Source organism: Diorhabda sublineata, chromosome 11 (assembly GCF_026230105.1).
Source record: "Diorhabda sublineata isolate icDioSubl1.1 chromosome 11, icDioSubl1.1, whole genome shotgun sequence".
NCBI lineage: Eukaryota > Metazoa > Arthropoda > Insecta > Coleoptera > Chrysomelidae > Diorhabda > Diorhabda sublineata.
This window is the reverse complement of record NC_079484.1, coordinates 2562317-2585088: the sequence shown is the minus strand read 5'-3', so window position 1 is coordinate 2585088 and position 22772 is coordinate 2562317. Positions and strand designations below refer to the sequence as shown.

General features: G+C 36.8%; 1 protein-coding gene across 1 annotated transcript; it reads right to left on the bottom strand.

Annotated features, from left to right (window-relative positions):
* Positions 1–1792: 1792 nt before the first annotated feature.
* On the bottom strand, positions 1793–22221 carry LOC130450254 (uncharacterized). The gene is made up of 8 exons (XM_056788551.1): positions 22072–22221; positions 20063–20383; positions 17649–17923; positions 15323–15455; positions 13280–13483; positions 6344–6517; positions 4970–5142; positions 1793–4376 (listed from the first exon to the last, which is right to left on the bottom strand). Exons 2-8 carry the CDS (start codon positions 20372–20374, stop codon positions 4160–4162), a joined length of 1488 nt encoding a protein of 495 aa, XP_056644529.1. The 5' UTR covers positions 20375–20383; positions 22072–22221; the 3' UTR covers positions 1793–4159.
* Between the last annotated feature and the right edge of the window lie 551 nt (positions 22222–22772).

Sequence of the window (22772 nt, the reverse complement as noted above, 5' to 3'; positions counted from 1 at the left end):
CCTTTTCTGTTTAAAAAACGATTTGGTACACACAAAAAGGGGGAAAAAAGTTTAGCTGGGAAAACTTCAAATGTAATGTAATAAAATTTGTTACTGTAAAATTTTTAGTTGATAATTGACCCTATTTTTCGTTATATAAGGCAGCATTAATCTTGCCCAGCTTTTTAAATTGTTTCGCCATAAGTTTTATTGGTCTCATTTTAAAGCTATTTATGTATTTTTTTTAGCCTGTGATTTTTCAAAACATCATTATGCTGTTTTGTTAGTAATTTTCGTATCTACAACGGTTTTTTTTTGTTATTTTTTGTAAGGCATTAGGTACTAACCATTTGATCTCCTCGTATGTGTTCCAGAAAACTAACACAATAAAGATTTTGTATATAATTTTCAATTTAGGTAGAGAGAGAGAGAGAGATTCGTTGGAAAATTTTTAGGTAGGATAAGGGAAATGTGTTAAAAGAGGAGGGTTTGTTAGAGTTGGCCCTGATATAGGAATTGCTCCCTCTGCATGGCTGAAATTTATGTAACTAAAAAAATAATGACAACTTTCTTTGATATTATTTTTTATTAAATATGATATTGTGGATGTTTATCACAAATTATTCGATGTATAAGGAAAAAAAAAACATTAGATCTAATTTATTTGTCGTTCATCACGTTTCGTTTAAAACCCTCAAGTTCATCATCTAGTTTCGAGAAAAAATTTTTTCCTTTTCATAAAGATCACTAGAAAACTGGAGGATTGTTATACTCTATAATTTGTCTGAAGCTTTGATGCTCTTAATTTATTTCTATAATTTGTGTTAATATCCTTATTAGAAGTTTCATTATGGTGCTAAGACATATGCTAAATTACTTGGGTCCTTCATCTTTCCTTTCTTATGAATGGGGATGGTAATGGTGGTTTATCACTCGCCGGGTACCGTTTCCTAAGAAATCGTCAAGTTACATAATGATTGACATTTCTAGAAGTTTCTTGGTGTCGATTGGAACTCCAGATTTCTCCAGTTTTCATAACTCAAGCATTTCTAAACTAGTGACTAAAATTACTATAAGTTTGGGCTTGATAACTCTCAGTGTTATTTATTATCAATTATTTTTACTTTTTCCCTACAAATATTATATATACCCAGAAAATTTGATGTTTTGATCATTGATAGTATTTTTTTGCACAATTTGCTTACCTTTTTTATATACTAAGTGGTAATGATATAATGGGGCATCATTTTCTTAATAATACAAGTTATTTCTATTAAATATGGAATTCCTTTTTCCATCTGCTTGATTTTCAGATATTTCAGTCAATCTAACTGTTTCTTAACAAATTTTCAACAATAATAAGATTTTACAAGAATTAATTTTATAAGAACACCTTGTATGTTGAAAATAAAGTATCGTGAGAATTATTTCATTTTATTTTCAGTGGTTTTTTGAGTTTCTATACTAAAATTGTTAACTAACCAATGGGTAAAATAAATTTTCCTCACCCACTCATTTCTAAATATATTTTTGATAACAGACCCAATCAAATTTTTTATTATTTTTACGCTACAGGACCGGTAAAAATTTGTACCAAATTTTTGTTTGAATCACAAAGTATTTTTGGCTATAGTATAACTGTAAATTTCCAATTTTGTATTTTTGTTAATATTTTGTTTCTCTGTATATTTGTTGTTGAAAACACAATACAGAACAAATATTTACCTGTGATAAGGTGGCCTTACAAAGTGCAAATGTCATCACAATATTATTATTAAGATAGGAAAGAATATTTTAAACAAAAATACTGCAATTATTCGCTCAAATATTTTAATTATTTAAATAGAATATATATTTTTGAATGTTCTTTATGACTGATACATTGTAACATGCAATACACACTTTTTTGCAAAAAACAAGTGATTTTTAAATTATTTCTCATTTATTCTTGAAATCCGTCAAGTTTTTTTATTTATTTAATAATAAATTTTTTTACAAAAACAGGTTTCAACAAATTTTTACAAATTGAAGATTATTTCATTGACTTTTATACAGCTTGTGACACAGATTTCAAAATATCAACATTCTTGTTACTTATTCAACACAAATTTGCTGAATAATTCTTATATTATTATGCATAGTTACTTAATTTGTCCTTTTAGTCCATTGCCCGAAATTATTTCTAAAAAATCAATTATTTTTTGGAATAAGTGAGAAATAAAATTTATATTGTATTAACTCTAAGCATAAATATTCGATTTGTTGTATTTGTATCAATATAAAACTATAAATAAATAATTTAAAGGATGTGGAATTTTTTTATCCTTCTATACCACCACTGCCAAAGTTTAATATAGGAAACGTAAGGGACTAATCTTCCTAACGGAAGTAAAATTCTGGCACGAAAAATCTTTTCAATAAACAGTATCAAGTATTGAGAGTTTCAATCACTACAAATCACTCATTAAAGACGACATTTTTCCAGCTATACTACAAAAAGGCTTTGAAGTAATGAAGAAACATCTTTTGAAGCCGGATTCTAGTAGTGTTCATACCATCAACCAAAATCTTATCGCCCAAATTGCCTTACCTCATATTTCTTAAAAACTATAGAGAAAGCCTTAGAACAATACCTTAGAGGTATGACTCTCGCAAAATCCATTTCACACCAAATAATTTGCTTATGCAAAATGCACTTTCACTGTAAAAGGCTGTCCACAAGGCGGAGTTCTATCACCTGAATTATGGTTATTGGTATTGGAGAAAAACTTCACTAGATTTAGCAGCGATGTATTTGAAATTCGAAGGTAAGCGGATGATCTAGTAATGGTACTAAGGGGCAAGCATAAGGACATAACCTCTGCTCGGATGCAAAACAAAATCTAAAGCTGGGGTGATTAAGAACAACTCTCGATTAACCCCATTGAAACAACACTTATAAAGGCAAATATAATCACACCTATCCTTAATCAAACCCGCAAACAAAGTAATCAACTTGAATTAAGCGTTATCGGCATATATAGCGCCATATTTAAAAGAGTACTCGATCAAGGTTGGTAGATAATAGGTTGCCCGATCTACGAGTGACGTCAGTTGCTGAAAGACAGTGATATGAAGTAACAGACTGTTATTATGTCACTGTTACATATCGAAGCAGCACTGCGATATGTAAGTAATTAATTTATAATTAGAACGAGGAAAATATTACGCTACTAAGTGGAATATATAATTAATATAAAATGTCGTTTAACGATACTTCAATATAAAATTTATCGATTATTTCTTGAAAAAATATCGATAGCCCGTCCCTAGTAACAGTAAATATTTCGTTTCGATTTATTCCATTAGTTTGTAGAGTATGACGTCAGAGTAAAGGTCAATTTGATGCCTTATACATAAGAAGAGTTAAGAAATAAAATAATTGTTATTGTGTTTCTATTTAGTTATTAAAATTATAACCAATATGAATGTATATGTATAAATCTCAGTCGGTATATATCAGACAATAAAATATTTTTATCTATGTGCTTGAAAATGTGACAACAGCGTGAAACGTTTCTGACATTAAAATCAGTTTGTTATATGAAGTCGAAAAAAATGTTATTTTACTTACTGGAGAGATAATATCAATTCTTTTGGATTTATAACTTATAAATATGGGATAATTTAAAAAAGGTGATCATATTCTGCGATCCAAAACTGGAATTATTCATTACTTGGATAAATTTAAAACATAAATACTCTGTTATGCTTGAGTGAAAGTTTTGAAAGTCTCGTAAACTTATAGAGCACAAAAAATTTTAAAATCAAATCACATGATTAGTAACAAGTGAAGACATACGAAGTGTAGTGAAAAAGTTATTATCCAAAAATAGTCGACAATCTTTTCAAGTGGTGATGAAACAACAAGTTATACACTAAGAAAAGTTTCCTATACATACACAACAATAAAATATGTATACAGACGTGAAGTGCTACGAAATACTTAATTTTAAAGAAGAAATTATGACAATCGACAAAAATATATGGATTGCAATTGTACAATTTTTCCTAAACAATCTATAGCCTCATAATTTTAATTAAGTAAATATTTAATATGTATCCTGCTTGTTGTTTCAGTGTATTGTGTTGTAATTTACGTCAAAAGTCATCAATGGCGAATTTTAATCTTTAAGTAACTTTATTTTTGGAATATACCCGGTTTAGGGCCGAAAATTTTGTTTCTGAGTATTGTGATTGGGATAATTTCTTGTACAAATACTACTATTGATATTAAATATCCACCTAATAGTAAAGTTAAAGGAAAATATATTTCTTCCATTTGCATTATCTGTAAAGTAGGATTCTTAGATTTTCTTGTGAGTCTCTGTGATATACTACCCATTTCTTCCGCAACCCTGAAAAAATAAATATGCAACAAAAATTGTAAACTGAATAGTTCGACTGTTTTGATTTTTGTAGCGCCATTTGGCAATGCTACAGTACTCAGAACCAACCTAACCTAACCTAACAAAATTATATTGAAAACAGATTTTGACAAGTCGATAATTAATATTTCAAAATGTTACGATTTGGTTGTAATGCCGACGAGAATATTAATGAAATTATAGACTCAAACATACCAAAAAATACAGTTTACGGTGAAAAATCTAGGCAGGGCCGGCTCCAGGGCAGAGACGCGTTCGTAACATTTCGTTAATTAGACCTTCAATTAAATTGTTTTTGTTGTTGTACTTGTACGAAAAATGTTCCAGAAGAATTTCCATGTGGATGTACTCAAGAAGGGCAGACAGATATATCTGATTCTTTTACTAAGTTAGCTCGTATCAGTATATTATTATATATAAATTTGGGATATAGATTTGGAATATAGAAAATTATTAAGCATAACAACGCATTTAAAAATACAGTCAATAAAGTATTAAAATATCAAAAGAAATAGAAATTTTCCTCTACTATATGGTAAAACGAATACAAAAGTGTAATTTACCAATGGGAAAAAATTCCTGATTCCTCCAGCGTTATTATTAACTTGTTGAACGACTTTATCCAAACCGAATTTCTTAACAAAGGCCAAAAATGCATCTGTGTTCCAAATAATTTATTATCCGTGAAACTAATTCTACCCACATCAAGCGAACTCAAATTACAAAACCTGATATACTAAAAAAAATGTCTAATTAACATGATTATTTCGTTACGAAGTATATGTACCGAGTGGGCAACTAAGAACGGTCGTCGATCATATCTCAGGAACGGATTATATTGAAGGAAAAAAAAAAAGATTTCCATACGTATTTTCAATGGATAAAAGCGGTGATGGAAGTCTTCTTTGGCGAGGACCTTTAGGAGCTCTGCCGTTTTAGCTTTACCGCTTCCATCCACTCAAATCGGGTCCATTTTCAAAGCAGATCTTTTCCTAACCTCTCAAGGAAATCTGAGCAGACCCGTTGACGTGCAATACACAATAGGAACGCAGTAATTTCTAAACTCTAGGGTAGTGCTGGAGAGTCCTTCAAAATCTGGTGCAAGATCCAGCTCGGTTGGGTGCCCGGTCACTCGGGCAACGACGAAGCGAATTCACTCGCTAGACTGGTATCCGCGAACCCACCAATGGACCCAGAACTCATTCTTGGTGTGACCAAAAGCGCTGTAATCACGTCCCTCAACAGTTTTTTTGCAAGGCGAGTTCGGCAGAGATGGATGAAGACATGCCTGACCTGGCATGAGACAAACGAAGGTCCATATTGCTCCGACTGCCATCCAAGACGTCGCCTTCACACCATGGGCTTCACGGATGATCAGGAGTACCGCTGGTGCATGGAGGAGGACGAAACTGCAGACCACATTATCTGGGCAAACCCCACAACCTGCCTAACGATACCAAAGGGTTCAAACAAAAGCGCCTGATCGGCTTCTCAAAGAACATCGTGGGTCTATTGGTGTCAACGAGATCTTTTATTCAGCCTCACGAATAAAAATCCGAGCAGGCTAGATCTGGAGATCTGGACGGCCAAATAATTGATTTAATAAATAAAATCATGTCGTAATACGACGAATGGCTAAAGGTATGTCTTCTAAAAGAAGTGGCGACTCGTTTTTTAAGCCGTTCTCAGTTACCCACGCATACAATCCAATTCTCTCCAATATTCTTGAATTCATTTTATAAGGCGCTTCAGCAACCGTTCATTGGTTGAATGTTCGTGGTTAATTAGGCCATTCTCTAACTACTTCTTCTTGACATTTCGCCGAATCTTCAAAAGTTGCCTGATTCAGATTGACGTAATCAATCGGAGCAACAAGTAAGAGTTGGCGAAACCTCAATCTGTAGTAGTTGTTTTAAACGATTTATAATTATACTTACGAGAGTATTCAGTGCAAATACTTCTCCTATAATTGCAACTTTAGACTGTAGCATAGTGGACGTCATGCTACATATATCATTGTTAAAAGAAAGTCTTGACATCAAAATGGAGCAACCGGAAGATGGATAACGTTCGCATTCGGATTTTATGAAATAATAGTCGTATTCGCTACACTAAAATGTTTGAAAATTAATAAAAGGATTGTTTGAAAATGCACACGTGAGCGAAAAAATCGACTGGCAAAAAACTGAACACGAAATTGTATTTTTCTTAGCTGGTCAAGCGATCATCCTATTGCGACAAGACCATGCCAGCTAGAAGTGGTTACTGCGCTGAACAAGAATCAGTCTAATGCTTCCAGAGGTTACCGTCCTTACCAAGAAGCTAGTAACTTTAATATAAGAGGCGGTATCGGATGGAAAAGTAGCTTATCTGATAGGGATGGCCGGTTCATTGTCAGCACATCGCTCAGAAACCGAATCTTGACTATTGTCAAATCGAACAAGAGCTGAGAGTAGCTGGACAGTAAGAAGAAGACTTAAGGCAGTTAACTTTGAGCCAAAAAAGCGCCAAATTGAGCTCAACCCACCGAGCAGTCCGTCTACGATTTGTCATAGAGCACGTCAATTGAACTGACCAGCTATGGGGCCGCGATCTCTTCTCAGACGAAAGCGGAGAGTGTGCCAGTATGGAAACGATAGAAGAGGACGAGTTTACAGAAGACCTGGAGAAAGATTTGCGCAGTGTTGTCTTTATCAGCACATCGGGCTCTCACTGGTGTTCAAGCCGAACAAAAGTTAAGAGAAACGCGAGGAGTAGCTGGACATTAAGAAGAAGACTTATGGCAGTTAACTTTGAGCCAAAAAAGCGCCAAATTGAGCTCAACCCACCGAGCAGTCCGTCTACGATTTGTCATAGAGCACGTCAATTGAACTGACCAGCTATGGGGCCGCGATCTCTTCTCAGACGAAAGCGGAGAGTGTGCCAGTATGGAAACGATAGAAGAGGACGAGTTTACAGAAGACCTGGAGAAAGATTTGCGCAGTGTTGTCTTTATCAGCACATCGGGCTCTCACTGGTGTTCAAGCCGAACAAAAGTTAAGAGAAACGCGAGGAGTAGCTGGACATTAAGAAGAAGACTTATGGCAGTTAACTTTGAGCCAAAAAAGCGCCAAATTGAGCTCAGATAACCGAGCAGCCCGTCTACGATTTGTCATAGAGCACGTCAATTGAACTGACCAGCTATGGGGCCGCGATCTCTTCTCAGACGAAAGCGGAGAGTGTGCCAGTATGGAAACGATAGAAGAGGACGAGTTTACAGAAGACCTGGAGAAAGATTTGCGCAGTGTTGTCTTTATCAACACATCGGGCCCTCACTGGTGTTCAAGCCGAACAAAAGTTAAGAGAAACGCGAGGAGTAGCTGGACATTAAGAAGAAGACTTATGGCAGTTAACTTTGAGCCGAAAAAGCGCCAAATTGAGCTCAACCCACCGAGCAGTCCGTCTACGATTTGTCATAGAGCACGTCAATTGAACTGACCAGCTATGGGGCCGCGATCTCTTCTCAGACGAAAGCGGAGAGTGTGCCAGTATGGAAACGATAGAAGAGGACGAGTTTACAGAAGACCTGGAGAAAGATTTGCGCAGTGTTGTCTTTATCAACAAATCGGGCCCTCACTGGTGTTCAAGCCGAACAAAAGTTAAGAGAAACGCGAGGAGTAGCTGGACATTAAGAAGAAGACTTATGGCAGTTAACTTTGAGCCGAAAAAGCGCCAAATTGAGCTCAACCCACCGAGCAGTCCGTCTACGATTTGTCATAGAGCACGTCAATTGAACTGACCAGCTATGGGGCCGCGATCTCTTCTCAGACGAAAGCGGAGAGTGTGCCAGTATGGAAACGATAGAAGAGGACGAGTTTACAGAAGACCTGGAGAAAGATTTGCGCAGTGTTGTCTTTATCAACACATCGGGCCCTCACTGGTGTTCAAGCCGAACAAAAGTTAAGAGAAACGCGAGGAGTAGCTGGACATTAAGAAGAAGACTTATGGCAGTTAACTTTGAGCCAAAAAAGCGCCAAATTGAGCTCAGATAACCGAGCAGCCCGTCTACGATTTGTCATAGAGTACGTCAATTGAACTGACCAACTACGGAGCTCCGATCTCTTCTCAGACGAAAGCGGAGAGTGTGCCAGTATGGAAACGATAGAAGAGGACGAGTTTACAGAAGACCTGGAGAAAGATTTGCGCAGTGTTGTCTTTATCAACACATCGGGCCCTCACTGGTGTTCAAGCCGAACAAAAGTTAAGAGAAACGCGAGGAGTAGCTGGACAGTAAGAAGAAGACTTATGGCAGTTAACTTTGAGCCAAAAAAGCGCCAAATTGGGCTCAGATAACCGAGCAGCCCGTCTACGATTTGTCATAGAGTACGTCAATTGAACTGACCAACTACGGAGCTCCGATCTCTTCTCAGACGAAAGCGGAGAGTGTGCCAGTATGGAAACGATAGAAGAGGACGAGTTTACAGAAGACCTGGAGAAAGATTTGCGCAGTGTTGTCTTTATCAACAAATCGGGCCCTCACTGGTGCTCAAGCCGAACAAAAGTTAAGAGAAACGCGAGGAGTAGCTGGACATTAAGAAGAAGACTTATGGCAGTTAACTTTGAGCCAAACAAGCGCCAAATTGAGCTCAGATAACCGAGCAGCCCGTCTACGATTTGTCATAGAGTACGTCAATTGAACTGACCAACTATGGGGCTGCGATCTCTTCTCAGACGAAAGCGGAGAGTGTACCTGCATGGAAACGATAGAAGAGGACGAGTTTACAGAAGACCTGGAGAAAGATTTGCGCAGTGTTGTCTTTATCAGCACATCGGGCTCTCACTGGTGTTCAAGCCGAACAAAAGTTAAGAGAAACGCGAGCAGTAGCTGGACAGTAAGAAGAAGACTTACGGCAGTTAACTTTGAGCCAAAAAAGCGCCAAATTGGGCTCAGATAACCGAGCAGTCCGTCTACGATTTGTCATAGAGTACGTCAATTGAACTGACCAACTATGGGGCTGCGATCTCTTCTCAGACGAAAGCGGAGAGTGTGCCAGTATGGAAACGATAGAAGAGGACGAGTTTACAGAAGACCTGGAGAAAGATTTGCGCAGTGTTGTCTTTATCAACACATCGGGCCCTCACTGGTGTTCAAGCCGAACAAAAGTTAAGAGAAACGCGAGGAGTAGCTGGACAGTAAGAAGAAGACTTATGGCAGTTAACTTTGAGCCAAAAAAGCGCCAAATTGGGCTCAGATAACCGAGCAGCCCGTCTACGATTTGTCATAGAGTACGTCAATTGAACTGACCAACTATGGGGCTGCGATCTCTTCTCAGACGAAAGCGGAGAGTGTACCTGCATGGAAACGATAGAAGAGGACGAGTTTACAGAAGACCTGGAGAAAGATTTGCGCAGTGTTGTCTTTATCAACAAATCGGGACCTCACTGGTGTTCAAGCCGAACAAAAGTTAAGAGAAACGCGAGGAGTAGCTGGACATTAAGAAGAAGACTTATGGCAGTTAACTTTGAGCCAAAAAAGCGCCAAATTGAGCTCAGATAACCGAGCAGCCCGTCTACGATTTGTCATAGAGTACGTCAATTGAACTGACCAACTACGGAGCTCCGATCTCTTCTCAGACGAAAGCGGAGAGTGTGCCAGTATGGAAACGATAGAAGAGGACGAGTTTACAGAAGACCTGGAGAAAGATTTGCGCAGTGTTGTCTTTATCAACAAATCGGGCCCTCACTGGTGCTCAAGCCGAACAAAAGTTAAGAGAAACGCGAGGAGTAGCTGGACATTAAGAAGAAGACTTATGGCAGTTAACTTTGAGCCAAACAAGCGCCAAATTGAGCTCAGATAACCGAGCAGCCCGTCTACGATTTGTCATAGAGTACGTCAATTGAACTGACCAACTATGGGGCTGCGATCTCTTCTCAGACGAAAGCGGAGAGTGTACCTGCATGGAAACGATAGAAGAGGACGAGTTTACAGAAGACCTGGAGAAAGATTTGCGCAGTGTTGTCTTTATCAGCACATCGGGCTCTCACTGGTGTTCAAGCCGAACAAAAGTTAAGAGAAACGCGAGCAGTAGCTGGACAGTAAGAAGAAGACTTACGGCAGTTAACTTTGAGCCAAAAAAGCGCCAAATTGGGCTCAGATAACCGAGCAGTCCGTCTACGATTTGTCATAGAGTACGTCAATTGAACTGACCAACTATGGGGCTGCGATCTCTTCTCAGACGAAAGCGGAGAGTGTACCTGCATGGAAACGATAGAAGAGGACGAGTTTACAGAAGACCTGGAGAAAGATTTGCGCAGTGTTGTCTTTATCAGCACATCGGGCTCTCACTGGTGTTCAAGCCGAACAAAAGTTAAGAGAAACGCGAGCAGTAGCTGGACAGTAAGAAGAAGACTTACGGCAGTTAACTTTGAGCCAAAAAAGCGCCAAATTGGGCTCAGATAACCGAGCAGTCCGTCTACGATTTGTCATAGAGTACGTCAATTGAACTGACCAACTATGGGGCTGCGATCTCTTCTCAGACGAAAGCGGAGAGTGTACCTGCATGGAAACGATAGAAGAGGACGAGTTTACAGAAGACCTGGAGAAAGATTTGCGCAGTGTTGTCTTTATCAGCACATCGGGCTCTCACTGGTGTTCAAGCCGAACAAAAGTTAAGAGAAACGCGAGCAGTAGCTGGACAGTAAGAAGAAGACTTACGGCAGTTAACTTTGAGCCAAAAAAGCGCCAAATTGGGCTCAGATAACCGAGCAGTCCGTCTACGATTTGTCATAGAGTACGTCAATTGAACTGACCAACTATGGGGCTGCGATCTCTTCTCAGACGAAAGCGGAGAGTGTACCTGCATGGAAACGATAGAAGAGGACGAGTTTACAGAAGACCTGGAGAAAGATTTGCGCAGTGTTGTCTTTATCAGCACATCGGGCTCTCACTGGTGTTCAAGCCGAACAAAAGTTAAGAGAAACGCGAGGAGTAGCTGGACAGTAAGAAGAAGACTTATGGCAGTTAACTTTGAGCCAAAAAAGCGCCAAATTGGGCTCAGATAACCGAGCAGCCCGTCTACGATTTGTCATAGAGTACGTCAATTGAACTGACCAACTATGGGGCTGCGATCTCTTCTCAGACGAAAGCGGAGAGTGTACCTGCATGGAAACGATAGAAGAGGACGAGTTTACAGAAGACCTGGAGAAAGATTTGCGCAGTGTTGTCTTTATCAGCACATCGGGCTCTCACTGGTGTTCAAGCCGAACAAAAGTTAAGAGAAACGCGAGCAGTAGCTGGACAGTAAGAAGAAGACTTACGGCAGTTAACTTTGAGCCAAAAAAGCGCCAAATTGGGCTCAGATAACCGAGCAGTCCGTCTACGATTTGTCATAGAGTACGTCAATTGAACTGACCAACTACGGAGCTCCGATCTCTTCTCAGACGAAAGCGGAGAGTGTGCCAGTATGGAAACGATAGAAGAGGACGAGTTTACAGAAGACCTGGAGAAAGATTTGCGCAGTGTTGTCTTTATCAACACATCGGGCTCTCACTGGTGTTCAAGCCGAACAAAAGTTAAGAGAAACGCGAGGAGTAGCTGGACAGTAAGAAGAAGACTTATGGCAGTTAACTTTGAGCCAAAAAAGCGCCAAATTGAGCTCAGATAACCGAGCAGCCCGTCTACGATTTGTCATAGAGTACGTCAATTGAACTGACCAACTACGGAGCTCCGATCTCTTCTCAGACGAAAGCGGAGAGTGTGCCAGTATGGAAACGATAGAAGAGGACGAGTTTACAGAAGACCTGGAGAAAGATTTGCGCAGTGTTGTCTTTATCAACACATCGGGCCCTCACTGGTGTTCAAGCCGAACAAAAGTTAAGAGAAACGCGAGGAGTAGCTGGACATTAAGAAGAAGACTTATGGCAGTTAACTTTGAGCCGAAAAAGCGCCAAATTGAGCTCAGATAACCGAGCAGCCCGTCTACGATTTGTCATAGAGCACGTCAATTGAACTGACCAGCTATGGGGCCGCGATCTCTTCTCAGACGAAAGCGGAGAGTGTGCCAGTATGGAAACGATAGAAGAGGACGAGTTTACAGAAGACCTGGAGAAAGATTTGCGCAGTGTTGTCTTTATCAACACATCGGGCCCTCACTGGTGTTCAAGCCGAACAAAAGTTAAGAGAAACGCGAGGAGTAGCTGGACATTAAGAAGAAGACTTATGGCAGTTAACTTTGAGCCAAAAAAGCGCCAAATTGAGCTCAGATAACCGAGCAGCCCGTCTACGATTTGTCATAGAGCACGTCAATTGAACTGACCAGCTATGGGGCCGCGATCTCTTCTCAGACGAAAGCGGAGAGTGTGCCAGTATGGAAACGATAGAAGAGGACGAGTTTACAGAAGACCTGGAGAAAGATTTGCGCAGTGTTGTCTTTATCAACAAATCGGGCCCTCACTGGTGCTCAAGCCGAACAAAAGTTAAGAGAAACGCGAGGAGTAGCTGGACATTAAGAAGAAGACTTATGGCAGTTAACTTTGAGCCGAAAAAGCGCCAAATTGAGCTCAACCCACCGAGCAGTCCGTCTACGATTTGTCATAGAGCACGTCAATTGGACGAAACATAGCTTTTGGAGGATGTACCTGGATGGTTTTGGCGGGAATTTCGACGGAAGCAAAAACCGTGTTGGTTCGAGTGAAAAACTTATTTGATTCATGACAAAGCGATTGGATTATTATTTTGTTACTTTTCTAATAAACTTTTAAACAATCTATTTAATTGATTGAAGGTCCTGAAGTGTTTAGATTCAATTTAAAGTTTGCACACTTGTCAGAGACTTGCTACAGTGCAAAAATTCGTTCAAAATGTCAAAAAGCTAAATACTGAAAAAATTAATTACTTGAAATTTGAAATTTTGTTCCCACAAATCTTCAATAGTATTCTTGTGTATATGTCTTTGTACTAAAGTTGATAATAAATAAGTTTTATAACAAATTGTAGCGATGTAGCAGCTGATCCACCATGTTATAAACAACGTTCGTATCGTGGTTCCTTTAATTATTCTCGTTGAATACGATTGATCCGTTAATGGTCCAAAAATCAACTAAAATGAAATATTTATTGGAACAACTATCGAAATGGACAGAAAATACAATAGGCGCGTGCAAGTGAAGCCTGCAGTGCGGGGTAGGACATCAGCGCCACCTTCTTATTGTAAAAATACTAATTAAATTTATTGTGATTAAAAATAACATCAACCGTTTAATATATTTATTTTATAACTGTTACCCAACCACTTCTTCAAAAAGTTCTGATCTTGCCGGTAGTCCATTCTTAGGTACGTAGGTACAAAGAAATCGATTGTTTACCCCACGGCCGCCATTTTGACATTAGATTGTGAATAACTGTCATTTCTGTCAATTATCGAATTGTAAATGACACTTAGTGGTAAAAGAGAAGACTTAGGTTACTTACCATTAAAATGTGATATACATTAAACCGAGTACGAATTAATTTGGCGTATAAATAAACAATTACAGCAACAATCAATCCAATGAAAATTGAAATTGATTGAAAAATTGTCGTTTGTAATAATTTCTTATTTGGGGGCGTTATAAATTCTTTGTTGAACATAGCCGCGTATCCGTCTATGAATATGTTCCTGGTTCCTTCGAATCTACTTAATCTAATGTCATTCAAGAAAATTGCACCTATAGCCCACGAAATTTTGCTTTCTGCAATCTACGGAAGAGACAATCCATCGAAATATTTTTATAAACAGCTTATAATTACACTATGTTTTAATTATTATTGTTATAACCTACACATAAACTTAACTGTCAATTCGCTGTCGCAGCCAACTTCACGATGTATCAAGCATTAAGCGGTACACGGAATAAACGTCAACATGACACTGCTTCTATAGTAAACATAACCTAAGTGACATTTGACACAGCGCTGGTGCCTGAGACCCCTCAATTTCAATAGAAATATCTGCAGTTACTTTATGATCAATTTTTGATCTTATTTAAGGGAAACTTAACGAAACATCCAATAAGAAAACCTGCGTGTCGATTAGATCGAGGAGTTAGTCACCAATTTTTGTCATGGAGTTTTCAAATGGAAAAAATCCATTGTTGGAAAAATTATTCCCTATTTTGGAGAGTTACAGAGATTTTATTTTGCGAATTATTGAATTATTAAATTACCACGTGTAGCTACAAAGTAGAGTAAAAAAGTGAGGTTATGTTATTGACGTTTAGCGCGTATAACAAGTAGAATTTCGACGTCCATAGCGCGTAACAACAAGTTGAACTATCTTTGAAATTTATGAACCACTAGAGCGCGTCATGCTGGCGTTCATTTTGCTATAATCTCTTTGCATGTGTATCAGAGGAAATTAAATTCTAAACGTTGGTAGTATTGATATTTGTGTTGTAAGATTTATTGCAATTCTGAACAGAGGTTATGTTATTGACGTTTAGCGCGTATAACAAGTAGAAAGTTGGTGAACTTCGACGTTCATAGCGCGTCATGTTCGCGTTCATTTTGCGTACCGCTATAATCTTTTAACAATCTTTGCATGTATATCAGGGGAAATTAAATTCTAAACGTTGGTAGTATTGATATATGTGTTGCAAGATTTATTGCACTTATTTTCAATTCGTTTTATATTTAACTATTTAACATTTTGAATTTTTGACAACTATGTTAAGCATCTGTCATCTGTCATCTGTAATATTACCATAGAGCTAATATTAAATATAGAGAGAGTGATTGGATTGGAATGGATTCTATGAATTTAATGGGTATATATGATAACCACGATCGCGATTACTGATTTCCCATTGATTTGCCGAACGCGTGTGATTTGGAGTGACATATTTTGAATAGATTGATGTGATATTCAATCCAATATGGATTTTTTGATGAAGATACTTACATCGTTTAACATCAGTTCCACTTTATTTCCATCTATTTCAATATCATCGTAACTTACAAGGGAATATGTAAAGTTACAAATCGAACCCAATAATTTCATTAGCTTTGATTCCAAGCCTACCACTTGACCATTTCTGAAAATTTCAAGTCTTACTATGATTACATCTTCATTTTGAACAAATGTATTATTGAATTAACTTTTCATAGTGCATTCAGTGCGTTTATATGACACAAGAATACCAATAAATCGATTGCGGATATGTAGAAATTCTTTGAGCCACTACGATGAGCTCCTTAAAGGTCTAACTCTTAAAAACTAAAACAAAATGGCAGGGGTAACAATTAATGAGGAATGAGCCGTTCAATAGGTATCCAAAAAGCTAGAACTACATGGTGCCGAAGTGTGCAAACCCCATAAATCGAAATATCAGCAAATTTAAAGTAAAATATGTCATATAAAGTTTTTTCGCCAGATTAATAGTTTTTGAGTTATTCGCAATTGAAAAGTACGATTTTTCGTCAAAAAAACCACGTTTTCAATAGTTTTTTACGAATAACTCTGTAATGAGGCATTTTATCGAAAAAATTGTGATTAACAAAAATGAAGCTTATAAAAAAACGAATAAATTAAACTATATTTTAACATCTTGATGTTCTACCTAAAGCAAGTTATTATAAGTTATAGATACTTGAATAATTTTTGTTTTACGTAATTGAGTATTTAAGCTCAAATAACTGGAAAAAGGTAAATTTTTCAAAAAAAAGTCATAGAGTACTTTTTAAAGAGCTTAAAAAGACCTTTCGAATGATTAGTGACAAAAATCGTTTCGACTAGAATTTCAGTGAGATATGATGTAAAATAGTTGAAGCTAAAAGAATTGCACTAAAACTAATGCCATTTCATTGAAAATCAAAATTAAACTTATTCCTTGTAACAAATGGTTTATTTCGATGTTATTTACGACATATGGAAGTTTGGCTTATTGTAAATGCATAATTTTGAAAAAAATTAGCATTAAATAATAATTTTTGAAAAAAATATTTTTTTTAATCATTTTTTCTCCATAACTATGAGAGATAAAGAAACAAATAAACTATCAAATTCAAGCATTTTTTATGTAGATTATTTTTCTTTTTTTATTTTTTTTGTATCATAAAAATTGACGGAGTTATAACCAAATTAATCTGTCACTATATTGTGAGGTTTACTTATCCACAGCCCTTTGACCCTTTATTAATAAAATGTGGAGGGTTTCAAGCCCTTGTAACATACATAAGCTTATAGCCTTGAAAATTACCCTTGAAATGGTTTTTTTTAGGATGCGATAGCTTCAAAATTAACGGAGTTACATAAAAAATAAAAATTTTTGAATTGGAAAATATGAAAATGTTTCAAATTTTGGCGCTAAGTTGCCTGTAGGTACAATTGAGAGTTCTAAGAGACCAAAGGGGTGGTTCTTAAGGGTTGACAAGGTATAGACAATTGAAAATTACTTCAAGTAGAGACATGAAACTTTAATACCAAAAAAAAATGCGAAATCTAAAAGTTGGCAGTCATTAGATTTATTTCTGTTTCATTTTCTGAAAAGGGGTGGTTTTAAAGGGTTGAATAATAATAACCAATTAAATTTTATTAAAATGCTAAGATTTTTTCACAGTAAAAATGAAATTACAGTGTTTTAAATCGTTAAAAGATTATTTCCTATATTATTTTCATCACAAGGGTAGTTTTTAAAGGTTTTTAAGGGTTGATACTTAAAATATATAAATTTACTATCATACAATATGTTAAGATATTTATGTTGCATAAACGTAAAACATTTGATTAGAAAAAAAGTAGGAAAAACTTTAATAATGGTATTTTTCGATAAGGGATGGTTTTCACCCCTTAAAAACAATTTGCACACCTTGCGACCATGTAGATCTTGATATCGAGGATAAGATAAGCTTAATTCTAAATTATTAATTTCTATAAATAAAATCGGAGCTGTATTAAAGTATTCGGAGGTTTGTCACCAATTTAGGCTTGAATGCCTGCACCAAAGTACTTGTCTTGGTGGGTTAGGACGTTCCCTCAAGTGTTCCAGTACGCTAATATAGAATTCTTTGGTCGATAGGAACATATTCACGTCGCAAGATGCCGAATATATCGAAAAAATCTCTTTTTTTGAGTAAAATCATAATCTAATGAAACTTTTTCTACCCAGGGAATTTTCAAATCAACTCTCAATTTGCCTGGCACCCTTAATGATATTTTGGGCAAGTAAAAATGTTTTGCAACAATAATATTGCGCGAAATTTAGTTAATATTTTTTTAAAAATTATACCTGACATAAATATATGGTTTGCTTATGGTATATCCGACAATTTCCGATTTCAAAACTCCACTCGTATCCGTTTTTTTCAAACGAAGTAAATTATCCGTTGGTTTGATTCTCTTCAGGCGACAGATCAATTCATGAGATGGAAATGTGCAGTAAAATAATTGAGACGTATTCAATTTAACAACAAAAATAACTTTAGCGAAATAGAGTAGGTTGAGCAGCTCCTGTGGTACTTCGACACCATTTTCTATTATAACTACAACATCTCTTTTATTCACCTAAAAGAAGGGTGGGTTTGAATGAAGTGAATCACAACACACCAGGTACAGAAGTACCTGGCTCAACAAAAAAAAACACAAAAATATGTTTATTTTTCAAAGTAATCCTCTTTTAGTTCCATACACTGTTCAATAAGTATGGAAACAGAAAATAATCCGGGGGAACTAAATCTGGCGACTAGTGTTCATGAGGTGGTAATTCCTTAATTCCGACACTTGTTATAACCAACCAAATACGGCCGTTTTTGCTTGATTTCTGCGCTTAAACGTTGTCGTCATGATCTTGCCTGCTGATGGACGGTTTTTGCCTTCTTTGGAGCCGGTACTTCCTTTTCATTCTTTTGTTTGGAGTGTAAATTGAGGAAACATCCATAGTTATGAAACGGCGCGAATATTCGGTTTATTTCGCGAAGCTGTTTTGGTTCCATTGTGAGCAAACGCAGCACCCATATTGCGCACAGCTTTCTCATGTCCAAATTTTCAATTAATACGCAAAGTACTGCTTACTAAGTCTGCTACCTCGCGCACTTTCAGTCGTCGATCATCCAGTACCGCTTTGTGGATTTTCTTCAACATTTCTGGAGTCGTAACCTCATTTGGTCGACCAATTGATTCACCAATTTTTTCCACGTTTACAAATTCACTGCCAAACAAATACTACGCATCATCTCAGACCAGGTACTTTTGGGATCATCCCAACCCCATATGACTAATAATTTTGATATATTTTTCTTCCAGATTAGGGATTTCCTCTTAGCTTTTTCGTTGGGTCTCCTGTTAGCTTTTTGTATCTTCTTCCTTGCCCGGTTTCTTATTGGCAATTTCGACATCCAGTGTATAGTCAGTTTGGAAAATTAGTCAGAAATATGTAAGCAAGATTCCAAAGGAACAAAATGAAGCGACAACAAGTTTTCGCTCGCTAAAAGTTTTGGAAAACGAGAAAGTAAATTCAGAAGACATTTCTCCTTCTGGAAAACTTTGCAACCGCCGAAATATATGAATAAGACTGTTGTAGAGCTCCTGAAGGAAATTTTGTGCTTCGCCCAGATAAGGATACATTATACAAAGGAGTTTTGGCAGAGTTGATTCTTATCTAAGACTAGAACGACGGGGCTTAGCTTGTGCCAAACCCTACTTAGGCGAACCAATCATGGTCCAAGCCTGACTAAACTGTGGGTAACCCGACCACGGCTCTCCTATATTCAACCAAGCTTGCCGAACTCTTGGTAACTCTGGGTAATCTATTTTTACAAGCAGCAGCCTTGGACCAGTCCAATCGTGGGTTTACTTGGGCATCCGGGGTTGCAAGCCAAGCGAGGGACATTATTGTCATCCCCGAGTTTCGCCAAGCCTAGATCTGCAAACAGGCCTTGGATCTATCTAAGTAACTAAGCGCGTCCCAAGCTTGCAAACCAGTTTTGGTCCTATCTGCACAATCAAGCATGGCCCAGGGTTGTAAACCATACGAGGGATACTGTTATCATTCCAGAGCCCCGTCGAGTCTGTCTGGGCCAAGTTAGTTGATTCTCATGTAAGACTAGAACGACGGGGCTTAGCTTGTGCCAAACCCTACTTAGGCGAACCAATCATGGTCCAAGCCTGACTAAACTGTGGGTAACCCGACCACGGCTCTCCTATATTCAACCAAGCTTGCCGAACTCTTGGTAACTCTGGGTAATCTATTTTTACAAGCAGCAGCCTTGGACCAGTCCAATCGTGGGTTTACCTGGGCATCCGGGGTTGCAAAACAAGCGAGGGACATTATTGTCATCCCTGAGTTTCACCAAGCCTAGATCTGCAAACTAGCCTTGGATCTATCTAAGTAACTAAGCGCGTCCCAAGCTTGCAAACCAGTTTTGGTCCTATCTGCACAATCAAGCATGGCCCAGGGTTGTAAACCATACGAGGGACATTGTTATAATTCCAGAGTCCCACCAAGTCTGGGCCAAGAATGGCTTCCAAGCCAGGGCCAGAGTTGTACATAATTGGCACAAGTTTGGGACTTTTTGCAGTCCGCGCTAGCTCAGATCTAGTGTGATGTATACTATTTGTTTTTATAGTAGATCGAGACAGAAAATTAAAGAAGCATTGGTAGAGCTGCACACGAGGACAGACAAAACTATTTTCTTCATACATTACCTTTGATTCTATATGAAAAAAATTTCCATCCTGAAGCAATTCATTGGAATCTACAATATGCATGTAATTTAGACCAAGTGGACGTGTATGGTTATTCAATAAATCATGTCTGAAGCTGTAATATGTCTGTGAAAATGGGTGTCTGCCCTCATCGTAGACAGAATCGTCATCTGTATGTAGTATTAATGAGTAATTGAATGCTTCGATAATTCTAGGCATAAACCTCGCAACAACATACGTATTGTGACGTGGAAGCGGAATTTTATAACCATTCGAGATTACCAGAAGGAACCACATGTATACACTTACCATTACTCTAACCTACAACGAAAAAATCTACTATACAGATCAAATATCTCGATGAATGTATAACTAGAGTTCGTCCATGTTGAAAACGACTCCTTGGATTACTTTTAGTACCAGGAACAGCTTCCGGAAGTTCTAGATTCATCCTCGGTGTGATTAGACTTTAGCTGATGCGCCTCGGAAGGTTAACCAATGGCTAAATCTGCAGGTTCTCATCCGTCTAATTCACCAATGCGTGTGTCTTCTTAATCTTGAGCAGATTTTGAGCAGATAACTACCGAGTAGATTAAAAGTCTTCCAGGAGAAGCCAGGAATGTTTTACAGCACGCTTGGCTATTTAGCAAATTGATTATATCTTCATGACTAACTTTTTGTCATTATATAGAAGATCGAAATTATACATTCCATCCTTTCCTTTTTTGCATTGGAGCCACGTACTTACGAGGATGGTCCTAGAAGTACCTGGCCACAATCTCCACACCAGATTATGTTTCAAGTTATTTAGTGAATTTCCAGTGAATTTGTAAACAACCGATATAAAAGCTGGACTAGATTCTAGTCTGGATGAGACTGTTCTTTGATTATCAACTGTAAAATAGCAGAGTTTAAACGAGGCCGTACCAAATCGAGCATAAAAGGACGAATTTGATTGATAAGAAAATGTTTTATCAAGACAATGTTTGACTTGCTACCTCATGTTCCCTATTCGCCAGATTTAGCTCGTTCGGACTATTTTCTGTCTCGGCGGTTGAAGATTTTTCGAACATTATTGGGCCAGGTACTTTTGGGATCATCTCGTATAATATACAGTGTGTCCACGTAAATTGGCGGTATATGGGACATAACTTTTTTATTATTAATTTTACGAAAAAAAGTTATTCTTCATAAAAAGTTCAGCGTGGTCCAAAACCTAAAAGTCAATCATCAGATGTTAAATTTTTTCAGTCGTATACGAGGTTTGTAAAAAAATGTGTAAAGTACTTTTCTTTTTGACAATATCAACATTGTTTATTTAAATAGAATGTTACAAACTAGTGATTAAACAACTTGAAGGTTTTCAGTGTTCGATAAAAATTAAGAGATAATTGTTTTTAAAAGTTGATTTAGAAACTTAAATTTCCAAAATTTCCAACGTAATCGCAGAGAAAATATAGAAAAAAAATTTTTTTTGATCTAAATAAACAATGTTGAATATTTAAAAGCTATTTTTAATTCTAAACATCTTTTCTTTATAACAATTTTCGATATTATCAAAAAAGAAAAGTACTTTAGAGCAAAAATCACATTTTTTGACAAACCTCGTATACGACTGAAAAAATTTAACATCTGATGATTGAATTCTAGGTTTTGGACCATGCTGAATTTTTTATAAAGAATACCTTTTTTTCGTAAAATTCATAATAAAAAAGTTATGTCCCATATATCGCCAATTTACGTAGACGCACCGTATATAAAAAGAAACGACTCTCTTTGAATTTTCACTTTTTATAATCGTGCTCTGCTTGGTTATTTAACATAATTTTCGTTTTGAGAAATCAATTGTACGGTAATTTTAAAAAAAATAAGTAATTTTCGTATTTATATTTCAAAAGTGCAAAAAATATGTCACACCCTGTAGTAGAACAAAAATTTCTTAACCAAATTATTTTTAAACGGAATTTTTGTGAAATTTAAATATAAAGGAGGCCAATAAACAGACTTACTTGTTAAAAAAAACTTGCTGCAAGATTTTTAAACAGCTTATCAAACTTTTAGAGTACCAAGTTGAAAATAATTGAAAAATACTGTTTTTTTCTTTGGTATTTACAATAACAATCCAATCAATACTGTCGAGAAATCTCATATTTTATACTAAATTGCTATTTATCAAAATATGAAATGATTTCTAGGTTAACCGTCATTTTATAGAAACGATTTCTCGAATTATAAATCTCAATAATAATGATTAATTTGTTAGAGCCTTTGAACATTCTTTACGTGTTTAATTTTTGAAAAGGGCGGAGTATTCTGTATATACCAGGGTTACACGAAAAATTCACGAAAATATATTTTATTTTTTATTAAAGTTACAGGGTGAAATAATGAAAAAGTCGGTAATTCTAAAATTTATTTAAATCGTAGTTTTTACGAAGCATTAAGTATTAAAAAAAACATACAAAAACATAGTTAGTTTTATGTTTATGTTAGTTTCGACAATGGTACTTTCGGTTTTCCAAAAAGAAAATGAAAAAAGAACATACGATACCAAAAAACCATATTTCGAACGCAAACATAAGTTTATCCAATTTCATACTGACTCGTCGTGATTTATTTTTGACATTTTCGTATCTTTTAATCATCCTTTGTTCTATAGAAGCCCTACAATAACGAAATAAGATTTTAGATTCACTACAAGATGAGAGGT

Excerpts from the sequence above, each read along its gene's own strand:
- LOC130450254 (XM_056788551.1), bottom strand. The coding sequence starts at position 20,374 with ATGGTAAGTGTATACATGTGGTTCCTTCTGGTAATCTCGAATGGTTAT. Across the intron at positions 15,456-17,648 it reads AAACCATATATTTATGTCAG|AAATGGTCAAGTGGTAGGCT; the intron begins GTATAATTTTTA and ends TGAAATTTTCAG. Across the intron at positions 4,377-4,969 it reads TCAGGAATTTTTTCCCATTG|GGTTGCGGAAGAAATGGGTA; the intron begins GTAAATTACACT and ends TTATTTTTTCAG.